The 11,860-nt window shown below is 47.1% G+C and overlaps 1 protein-coding gene across 1 annotated transcript; it reads left to right on the top strand.

Moving 5' to 3' along the window:
* Window positions 1–239: 239 nt before the first annotated feature.
* tekt3 (tektin 3) lies at window positions 240–9,216 on the top strand (the record flags this gene model as incomplete). Its single annotated transcript, XM_083635434.1, has 7 exons — window positions 240–809; window positions 2,595–2,678; window positions 2,845–2,915; window positions 5,716–5,859; window positions 6,169–6,391; window positions 8,388–8,542; window positions 9,000–9,216. 7 exons carry the CDS (start codon window positions 240–242, stop codon window positions 9,214–9,216), a joined length of 1,464 nt encoding a protein of 487 aa, XP_083491560.1.
* Between the last annotated feature and the right edge of the window lie 2,644 nt (window positions 9,217–11,860).

Raw genomic sequence — 11,860 nt, 5'->3', positions numbered from 1 at the left:
TTCTTAAACAAAATGAGATTACACTGTGTCTAATCTGCGATATATTCAATTACTGAAATCTGAATTTCAGACTTAATACAAGCGCAAAGATTTACAGCAATATCTGCAAGTACAATTTTTTTAATCACATCACATTTTGAGCCTACAAAAAGTATCTACATTAAAATATGAATATAGAATGTTGTGAAAAGTAAATATTTGTATCCAGAAAAGCAGCGGCACCCTAAGGGGAGTACAAAATGGAGCTGATGGGATCCACCCTGACAGCTACCTACGCCCGGCCCAAAACCAGCCACTTCCTCCCTGCCATCTCCACCATGGCATCCAGCTACCGCAACACCCAGCCAGCCTTGGCCATGAACCCTAGTGCCAACCAGTGGAGGAGCAACGGCTACTACAAGAGCACCAGTGCTAGTATCCCATCGCTCTCTGCACAGAGAGATAATCTAGACCTGGTTCGAGCCAAGACCATGTTCTACCCATCCAACAGGACCGCCCTGACCACCCGCTACACCCCTGAGGACTGGTACAAGTCCAACCAATACAACTACAGGGAGTCTGAGTCATCCCGTAACAGTGCGGAGAGGCTGAGAAGAGACACCATCAGGCTGATGCAGGACAAGGATCAGCTGACCCGACGAACCCAGGAGCACACCAGCAAGAACCTTGGAGAGCGCCTTAACGACATTGTCTTCTGGAAGTCTGAACTGAATCATGAGACTGACAACATAGTAACAGAAATAGGAGCTCTCACGGAGGTCAAGAGGAGACTGGAGAGAGCGCTGGCAGAGACTGCAGGGCCCCTACAGGTAAGGCTTGAATGTGTGTGTGTGTGTGTGTGTGTGTGTGTGTGTGTGTGTGTGTGTGTGCGTGCGTGTGTGCGTGCGTGCGTATCTTCCAGTGCACTAATTTTATCACTCATGCATATCACGTCTAAGGACATGTCACAATCTGTGGCGACACAATTTTGCCTAGGGGGTCTGGATCAAGCCCCCAAGTCACGTGCTCACTATTGCAAGTCACTGCACTGGACGCAGAAGGCTTTTTTACCCCATACAGGGCAGTATAAAATATGTTTTTCTGGGTGTCACTCAATGTAGAAAATAACTTTGAATTATGTGTACATATTTCTTTAGAAGCCACCAAGAGCCATTTCCTCTCTCTGTGGCTCTGTCCACTATAGAGACACTGCAGAACGCGTCATCATTCAGAAACCACGCCCAAAACGGGGGAAAACACAAACTCCTGTCCAATCCTGGCGTTCTCCTATGTCACATGCATGGTCGGGTCTTGCACAAAAAGATCGTATATACAGAAGATGAACACGCCAACTTACTTCATTCACAGCAACATCCACATTTTTCTTCTCGTCAATTCTCAATGGCTTCCTTGTTTTCCTCGGGAGTACAAAAAAACTTTAACTGGCGATTTTTTACATTTGTTGTGTGCGCAGCCCACCACACAACAGCTTTTAGCTATGTTTAATTCAAGGAAAATGACGCTGGTGTGTGGAAATGAACGGAGCTTTTCCCCCGTGATGGGCGTGGCCTATTTCATGCAGTGTCTCTATAATGGCGTTCATGGGGGGTGGGTGCTAGAAAAACACTACTGCACAGACTCTATAGAGACACTGCATGAAATAGGCCACACCCATCACGGGGGAAAAGCTCCGTTCATTTCCACACACCAGTGTCATTTTCCTTGAATTAAACATAGCTAAAAGCTGTTGTGTGGTGGGCTGCGCAGACAACAAATGTAAAAAATCGCCAGTTAAAGTTTTTTTGTACTCCTGAGCAAAACAAGAAAAATGTGGATCTAGCTGTCAAGAAGTAAGTTGGAGTGTTCATCTTCCGTATATACGATCTTTTTGTGCAACACGCAACCATGCACGTGACATAGGAGAACGCCAGGATTGGAGGGGGGGTTTCCGTTTTCCCCCGTCTTGGGCGTGGTTTCTGAATGATGACGCGTTACGCAGTGTCTCTATGGGTCCGGGAAGGCGTAGTCCGGTGGGGTGAGGGGGGAAGGGGGGGGATTGCGTCATGGTGGTGGGGGAATTCAGCACATGCTCTGGGTGAGCAACTTTCATTGGAATAAATGGGCCGTCATTTCCAGTGGGCCTTCTCCAGTTAATATTTAGCTGGATTGGCTATGTAGCAACAGTCTCTGATTTGTCCCTTGCATCACTTTACAGCAGATCAGTGCTCTCACTGACTCAAACTCTTTAATTAGGTCACAATTAATGCCCCGTTAAGGTTACCAGGTAACGTTCCACAGAAAGCACCACTGGTCATGTGTTGAACCCAGAGTGCTTTGGGGCGTCGAGGTACAGTGACATGTGATGACACAGACGACTCCCGGGGTTACGATCATGTGGCACGAGGCATTCTGACCGACTTCAGCTGAAACTGGAGAATGCAGCTGATGCACTGCACAGACACATGCATGCAGCCACACGTACAAACACCCCACGCATAATATACTCAATCATACCACCACTGTGACACAGTGAGGGAGTATTCTGGATAGTACTGAGGGACTTTTAAATACGCTCTGAAATGCCTTATGCTTTGTCATGCTTACTTTGTCACCAGGTGTCTCAAGAGTGTCTCTACCACAGAGAGAAGCGGATGGCCATCGATCTGGTGCATGACGGTGTGGAGAAAGACCTCATAAGGGTAATGTCAAAGAACAAGGGTGTGTGGGTGTGTGTGTGTGTGTGTGTGTGTGTGTGTGTGTGTGTGTGTGTGTGTGTGTGTGTGTGTGTGTGTGTGTGTGTGTGACATGATACCGATCTTAAAGAAAGATATATATCTCTTTTCTTTTCACCTGTGCTGCGAGAAGGAAGTGGAGGTCATCAAGTCATCTCAGGAACGGATGAGGCGGCATCTGGATAGATCCATCGCTCAGCTGGCGTGAGTCTGCTCTAAACAGCTACTGTAGAGGTCATGTGATCTCATCAAAATGCATTGGTCAAATCTTACTCGGCCCTTAGAGTCTATAATATGACCATTTCTGAAACAATGAAAAACAGCTCCTTTTTCAAATAAAAAATAAATAAAAAAGACAATAATATACATTATTCAAGTGCAATTGAGATGAGTAACTGTTGATTAACTGTTCCACATGCGGCTGAGTGTCAAATTGTTTTCCAGTGTGTGTGTGTTTTTTGTAGTAAACGTCTGCTGTGTGGGGTGCATCAGGGTAGTAACTGTCTGCTGTGTGGGGTGCCTCATGGTAGAAAGGTCTGCTGTGTGGGGTGCATCAGGGTAGTAACTGTCTGCTGTGTGGGGTGCCTCAGGGTAGTAACTGTCTGCTGTGTAGAGTGCCTCAGGGTAGTAACTGTCTGCTGTGTGGGGTGCATCAGGGTAGAAACTGTCTGCTGTGTGGGGTGCCTCAGGGTAGAAACTGTCTGCTGTGTGTGGGGTGCCTCAGGGTAGTAACTGTCTGCTGTGTAGAGTGCCTCAGGGTAGTAACTGTCTGCTGTGTGGGGTGCATCAGGGTAGTAACTGTCTGCTGTGTGGGGTGCCTCAGGGTAGAAACTGTCTGCTGTGTGTGGGGTGCCTCAGGGTAGTAACTGTCTGCTGTGTGGGGTGCATCAGGGTAGTAACTGTCTGCTGTGTGGGGTGCCTCAGGGTAGAAACTGTCTGCTGTGTGGGGTGCCTCATGGTAGTAACTGTCTGCTGTGTGGGGTGCATCAGGGTAGTAACTGTCTGCTGTGTGGGGTGCCTCAGGGTAGTAACTGTCTGCTGTGTGGGGTGCATCAGGGTAGTAACTGTCTGCTGTGTGGGGTGCCTCAGGGTAGTAACTGTCTGCTGTGTGGGGTGCATCAGGGTAGTAACTGTCTGCTGTGTGGGGTGCCTCAGGGTAGTAACTGTCTGCTGTGTGGAGTGCCTCAGGGTAGAAACTGTCTGCTGTGTGGGGTGCCTCATGGTAGTAACTGTCTGCTGTGTGGGGTGCATCAGGGTAGTAACTCTGTCTGCTGTGTGGGGTGCCTCAGGGTAGTAACTGTCTGCTGTGTGGGGTGCATCAGGGTAGTAACTGTCTGCTGTGTGGGGTGCCTCAGGGTAGTAACTGTCTGCTGTGTGGGGTGCATCAGGGTAGTAACTGTCTGCTGTGTGTGGGGTGCATCAGGGTAGTAACTGTCTGCTGTGTGTGGGGTGCATCAGGGTAGAAACTGTCTGCTGTGTGGAGTGCCTCAGGGTAGTAACTCTGTCTGCTGTGTGGGGTGCCTTAGGGTAACTGTCTGCTGTGTGGGGTGCCTCAGGGTAGTAACTCTGTCTGCTGTGTGGGGTGCCTCAGGGTAGTAACTGTCTGCTGTGTGGGGTGCCTCAGGGTAGTAACTGTCTGCTGTGTGGAGTGCATCAGGGTAGTAACTGTCTGCTGTGTGGGGTGCCTCAGGGTAGTAAATATGTCTGCTGTGTGGGGTGCCTCAGGGTAGTAACTGTCTGCTGTGTGGGGTGCCTCAGGGAAGTAACTGTCTGCTGTGTGGGGTGCCTCAGGGAAGTAACTGTCTGCTGTGTGGGGTGCATCAGTGTAGTAACTCTGTCTGCTGTGTGGGGTGCCTCAGGGTAACTGTCTGCTGTGTGGGGTGCCTCAGGGTAGTAACTCTGTCTGCTGTGTGGGGTGCCTCAGGGTAGTAACTGTCTGCTGTGTGGGGTGCCTCAGGGTAGTAACTCTGTCTGCTGTGTGGGGTGCCTTAGGGTAACTGTCTGCTGTGTGGGGTGCCTCAGGGTAGTAACTCTGTCTGCTGTGTGGGGTGCCTCAGGGTAGTAACTGTCTGCTGTGTGGGGTGCCTCAGGGTAGTAACTGTCTGCTGTGTGGAGTGCATCAGGGTAGTAACTGTCTGCTGTGTGTGGGTTGCATCAGGGTAGTAACTGTCTGCTGTGTGGAGTGCATCAGGGTAGTAACTGTCTGCTGTGTGTGGGGTGCATCAGGGTAGTAACTGTCTGCTGTGTGGGGTGCCTCAGGGTAACTGTCTGCTGTGTGGGGTGCATCAGTGTAGTAACTCTGTCTGCTGTGTGGGGTGCATCAGTGTAGTAACTCTGTCTGCTGTGTGGGGTGCCTCAGGGTAACTGTCTGCTGTGTGGGGTGCCTCAGGGTAGTAACTCTGTCTGCTGTGTGGGGTGCCTCAGGGTAACTGTCTGCTGTGTGGGGTGCCTCAGGGTAGTAACTCTGTCTGCTGTGTAGGGTGCCTCAGGGTTGTAACTCTGTCTGCTGTGTGGGGTGCCTCAGGGTAGTAACTCTGTCTGCTGTGTGGGGTGCCTCAGTGTAGTAACTCTTTCTGCTGTGTGGGGTGACTCAGGGTAGTAACTCTGTCTGCTGTGTGGGGTGCCTCAGGGTAACTGTCTGCTGTGTGGGGTGCCTCAGGGTAGTAACTCTGTCTGCTGTGTGGGGTGCCTCAGGGTAGTAACTCTGTCTGCTGTGTGGGGTGCCTCAGGGTAACTGTCTGCTGTGTGGGGTGCCTCAGGGTAGTAACTCTGTCTGCTGTGTGGGGTGCCTCAGGGTAGTAACTCTGTCTGCTGTGTGGGGTGCCTCAGGGTAGTAACTCTGTCTGCTGTGTGGGGTGCCTCAGGGTAGTAACTCTGTCTGCTGTGTGGGGTGCCTCAGGGTAGTAACTCTTTCTGCTGTGTGGGGTGCCTCAGGGTAGTAACTCTGTCTGCTGTGTGGGGTGCCTCAGGGTAGTAACTCTTTCTGCTGTGTGGGGTGCCTCAGGTCAAACCGAGCAGCCCAGCATGAGCTGGAGAGAGACATGAGTGACAAAATGACAGCTCAGAGGATTGACAACAGGTGCCACCATCTGAGGAACTCATCTGATGGGATCGGCTATTACAGAGGCATCGAAAGACTAGACCCCTCGTGAGTATGGCTTGATCTTTTCTTATCTGATCTGATCTAATTCATCTGATCAGGTCTCCTAGTTGAAAACAATACTTGATATTTGTTTAAGCCAACCAAATTGACATTCTATTTGAAAGTCAATTTGGTTGGCTTAAACAAATATCAAGCATTTATTGTCCTATGTTACACTACCTGTCTGGTTCTTAAGCTAACAAACCATAAAAAGTAATGTTTGGCTCAAGTCTAATCCATATACACTACAGTATATTCTAAGACAGTATCAACTTGAACTTCCATCAATTGATGGTGTTCTTCTTCCTCTGCCAGACTCTCTCTGCCAGACTCGTGGTCCAAGTTCACGGATGACAACATCCTGCACTCCCAGAGCGAGCGGGTCACCTCCCACAAGCTGAGAGATGAGATCGAGATCCTGCTGAACACCACATCCAATGAGATGTGGAACCAGTTTAACTATGTCAACATCGCCTTCACCGACCGCATATCGGAAACCGCTGACGCTAAGAACAGCCTGCAGACACATCTGGCTAAGGTGACCATATCAAAGCGCTCTCACTGTTTAGCCCTTGTGTATGTGGCAGCATTCAAATCAACGAAAATCAAGTACATTTTATGCAATGAGGTCATACTTCCCAATTATATCTTGACCTAAGATTTGTGATGCGATAAATGAAAGTTATTATTGTCTAATTGGTTGACAAGCATCATCATTCACATGTTTCAAATTAGGCTATCTTCTGTAAGAATCAGGCTTACAAGAGTTTAGGTTATAAAAGAGAACAGCAGTTTTATGGAGGTGATCACATGCATGGTTTTCCCCATTTCAAAATGAGGCATTTAATGAGAGGAGACATGTGGAGGAATGCTCCTCTCTTCTTTTCTACACGTGTGACAGACCAGTGCTATATTCAGCACCATCTGCCATAATTGTGAATAGATTGTGGAATGCAACCTCACCAAACACTTCTTATAAAACAGTCCTGTCAACCTCACCACACACTGCTGATAAAACAGTCCTGTCAACCTCACCAAACACTTCTTATAAAACAGTCCTGTCAACCTCACCAAACACTTCTGATAAAACAGTCCTGTCAACCTCACCAAACACTGCCTATAAAACACTCCTGTCAACCTCACCAAACACTTCTGATAAAACAGTCCTGTCAACCTCACCACACACTGCTGATAAAACAGTCCTGTCAACCTCACCAAACACTTCTTATAAAACAGTCCTGTCAACCTCACCAAACACTTCTGATAAAACAGTCCTGTCAACCTCACCAAACACTTCTTATAAAACAGTCCTGTCAACCTCACCAAACACTTCTGATAAAACAGTCCTGTCAACCTCACCAAACACTGCTGATAAAACAGTCCTGTCAACCTCACCAAACACTTCTTATAAAACAGTCCTGTCAACCTCACCAAACACTGCTGATAAAACAGTCCTGTCAACCTCACCAAACACTGCTGATAAAACAGTCCTGTCAACCTCACCAAACACTTCTTATAAAACAGTCCTGTCAACCTCACCAAACACTGCTGATAAAACAGTCCTGTCAACCTCACCAAACACTGCTGATAAAACAGTCCTGTCAACCTCACCAAACACTGCTGATAAAACAGTCCTGTCAACCTCACCAAACACTGCTGATAAAACAGTCCTGTCAACCTCACCAAACACTTCTTATAAAACAGTCCTGTCAACCTCACCAAACACTGCTGATAAAACAGTCCTGTCAACCTCACCAAACACTGCTTATAAAACAGTCCTGTCAACCTCACCAAACACTGCTGATAAAACAGTCCTGTCAACCTCACCAAACACTTCTTATAAAACAGTCCTGTCAACCTCACCAAACACTTCTTATAAAACAGTCCTGTCAACCTCACCAAACACTGCTGATAAAACAGTCCTGTCAACCTCACCAAACGCTGCTTATAAAACAGTCCTGTCAACCTCACCAAACGCTGCTTATAAAACAGTCCTGTCAGGAGAAATGACCGGTATTAGACGCCTCTTTCATTGCTTGTGCCATCTACTCCACTGCTATTCGGGACTCACCGTCTACACTGGATCCCATTGTTCTGGGGTTAATTGCTGGGGTTACAGTGTGAATCCACATCAGCTGTTGGAGGCTTATCCACTGACAGCAGCTGTGATGTGAGGCACACAGTCATTAATAAACTGCAGTCACTGTGGACTTCTAAGTGATTCACGGGAATTGAGTTACATCAAATGAGTTGGGAGAGGGCCGGCGGCCACTGTTGCTGCACTGTGTTCAGCTGATGCTACTGTTGCAGCTGCCTCATCCATTGACGTCCATTATTTTCTCCAACTCCACAACTCTGGAGTGGGCAGGACTTGGAAGGTCTGGAGCCAGGCTACTGCCCTTCTGCTGCCCTGTCTTTTTCAAGAATGGATTGATTAGTCATTGATGGATCAGTACCATCTGCAGAGTAAATGCAGAGTTACAATGTCACATTTTCTGACCGTTTTACAACTCCTTCTTTGTCTCATCACCCAGACCCTGCAAGAGATCTTCCAGACGGAGATGCTAATTGAGTCTCTAAAGAAGGCCCTGAGGGACAAGGAGTGCCCCCTGAAAGTGGCCCAAACCAGGCTGGAGGAGAGGACGCGCAGGCCTAACGTGGAGCTCTGCAGGGACAACCCATACCACAGGTAGCTCCAACTACAACTCACTGCTTTGCCAGTAGTGAAAGTTTAACAAGGTATATGGGGGTGTGAATATATTGTTTCTACAGGCGCTTTCCGGAATTTCTGTCACACTCGTGTTGTTGGGGCTTGAGTACACAAAAAAAGAGAAAAAAAGTGGTGGGCAGCGTTATTTAAATGTACCGGTATTTAAATTATTAATCATTTATAATCTAGGGATCCGAGAAATTCAAATTCCAACAAACCATCGATAATGTCATTAGTGACATCGTCAGTGATGTCACATAGTATGCTTCTTTTCCCCTGCAGAACTCTGACTTTAATCTGAGAATTCTGACTTTAATCTCAAAACGGACCTTTTTCCTCAAAATTCTTATACTACTTTGGGCGAAATAGATCTCGTACCACTGCTCTTCCTCTCCTTGTTAGTCTGACCTGCTTGTCTTTGTCTTTGCCTGTTTAGACTTGTGAGTGAGGTGAGGGAGATCGAGGACACCATCCAGAAGCTCCAGGAGAGGCTGATGGAGGCTGAAAACACCCTGCAGAGCCTGGTCAAGACCAAGATGGCCCTGGAGCACGACCTGTCCATCAAGGCCAACTCGCTCTTCCTGGACAAGGAGAAGTGCATGAGCATGCGCAAAACCTTTCCCAGCACGCCACGTCTGGTGGGCTACACGTAAAACAGACGGCTAACGACAAACATGATGGATGTTTTGGTTGCTTTTGAGTGTTTTAGAAAGAGATGCGGGTGGTTTGACTGGAAACAAACCACCTACTGTCAAAATCTGATGATAAATAAATATGTGATGATGTAAGTGATGATAAATGATAGATCGCATGAATTATAAGTACTGTACCACACACTCACTGGTGTATGTCCAACATTGTGTATGACCAAACAAACATAACTTAAAATGTGGTGTCCTTCTGTGGAACCACAAAAGCAGAGGTGGTAAGTAACCATTTCAAATTAAAATAGGAACATTTTCTCTTCCAACTATGGACATTTCACATGGTAAATTAGTACTGTACTGTTACCAATGGAAAATGTGCTGGAAATGGACGTGTTTTCACTTGAAAGTTACAAAAAAACGTGCACAGCAAGAGATCCATCAGCGATATTCACTGCACTCCTCACGCCAATTATTTCTTCATGCCTTTATTTACTCATGTAGCCTAGCTTACATGACTGGTGGCAAGGAAGGTGGAAGGGGAACCTCAGGAGCCAATGGTGAGCGACAATATTTGCCTTGACTCAAGTATGAATTAACAATTGTCTGTGGTATTTTAGACAAAGATCACTGCTCAGTGTACAGTGTGTATACCAGATCACTGCTCAGTGTACAGTATGTATACCAGATCACTGCTCAGTGTACAGTATGTATACCAGATCACTGCTCAGTGTACAGTATGTATACCAGATCACTGCTCAGTGTACAGTGTGTATAACAGATCACTGCTCAGTGTACAGTATGTATACCAGATCACTGCTCAGTGTACAGTATGTATACCAGAGCACTGCTCTCTCACGGTTCACAGACCCCGTATGAGACCTGAACAGCCCGGAGGCGTACAAACAGCCTCACGTGTATTTATGTATCATATAATGAGGATATGGAGCGCGGCATGACAGAAAAAGTGTTATTTACAGAGCGCATGGAGCTTGCCCCGTATGCTCCCGTTATAGCCTGTTTGAGGAGTGTATTCAGTGCGACAGATCTTTTGTGGGGATCCGAATGAAACCAAAGGTATTTGGGTGAGTAAAACATCATATTTTAAGCTGGAAATGAGGACCGTGGTGTAAAAAACCGAAATTCTCCTTTAAGGCCCATTTATACTCTACGTTAAAGACGGAGACAGACAGAGCCTTCTGTCCGTACTCTGCGTTCATTTTGTGCGTTTTCTGTTCATCATCTGAAAGCTTACGCATGAAACGCAGCAAAACCACACACACACTCGTACATTTGACTCTCTACTGCCCACTAGTGAATGTATTGCTTAACATGATACCAATGTGAAAGACGCATGGAAGTATGTGGGCAGTGACGATAATAACGTTTGAAACGGACGCATCTATTTACGTATGAAGTGTATAAATGAGCCATTACCCCCCTCCCCATAGATACTCCACCCCCCCCCCCCACCCCCCCCCACCCCCCATTCTAACATGACATTCCCTTTCTACCAGCAGCTAGGCTATAAACTGATGATCTACAATGTGACCCTCACTCCTAGCGCCATGTACAGCAGTTTGTCCCTCCCATCCATCTGAGCCAGGGCTCTGTGTTTGCTCTGCGTGATGGCTGGGCCACAGCCTACTGAGCCTAGTGGAGCATTACCCCAGGGCTCTGTGTTTGCTCTGCGCGACGGCTGGACCACAGGCCAGTGGAGCATAAACCCAGGGCTCTGTGTTTGCTCTGTGTGATGGCTGGGCCACAGGCTAGTGGAGCATAAACCCAGGGCTCTGTGTTTGCGCGACACGGGGACAGCTGGGCCAGTGGAGCACAAACTGGTCCTGTTAGCAGATGTGACAGTCATCTCCAAACAAACAGCTTGGATTGGTTCATGCAGCGTTTCCACAGAGGACAAATACACGCATCTTTGAAGGCTCGCTCAGATGTGTCAGCGTAAACCGACCTGGGTGTCACCTGTGGTGAGCACTGATATGCAGAGATGGGAAGTAACAAAGTACAAATACTTTGTTACTGTACTTAAGTAGGCCTTTCATGTACTTTTTACTTTTACTCCCTACATTTTAACACAAATATCTGTACTTTCTACTCATTACATTTTCAAAACAGGCTAGTTACTTTAGTTTTAAAGCACGACAGACAAAAACAATGTCATGTTGTTTGACTCTCTCGTCCCAGCTTTCACACACTATGTGGATCTTTTGTGGAAAAACCATATCACACAGCCAATGGCTTTGAGTATACAGTGGGTCAGTTTGGGCCATATAGAGCCAGAGTAGCAATTTTGTCACATGACTGATTATTCCTCAAGCATGGAAAGACTATTTCCTTTATCACCAGCATTTTTTCAGATTTTCTCCCCAATTGTACTTGCCCAATTCCCCCTGCTGCCCCGGTCGTTGCTTTGGTTTAACCGAGGAATGTCATCTTTGCTCAAATCAATAATACTGTACAGTTTGAGTTAAACTTCGGTTAACTTATCTACAATAATTCAATTGATCACCACTTATCAGATCTAAGGTGAGTTCATATCGATATCCCATAGATAAGGAACACACAATATGTCAGTGTTCCCTTGTGACAGTACGCCGTGGACCAATGTGTTTATCCAACATTTTCTTTCTTTCCCCTC

The sequence above is a fragment of the Poromitra crassiceps genome (assembly GCF_964638095.1).
Source record: "Poromitra crassiceps genome assembly, chromosome: 4".
In the NCBI taxonomy this organism is placed as follows: domain Eukaryota; kingdom Metazoa; phylum Chordata; class Actinopteri; order Beryciformes; family Melamphaidae; genus Poromitra; species Poromitra crassiceps.
The sequence above is the reverse complement of the archived record's forward strand: the minus strand, read 5'-3'. Positions and strand labels throughout refer to the sequence as shown.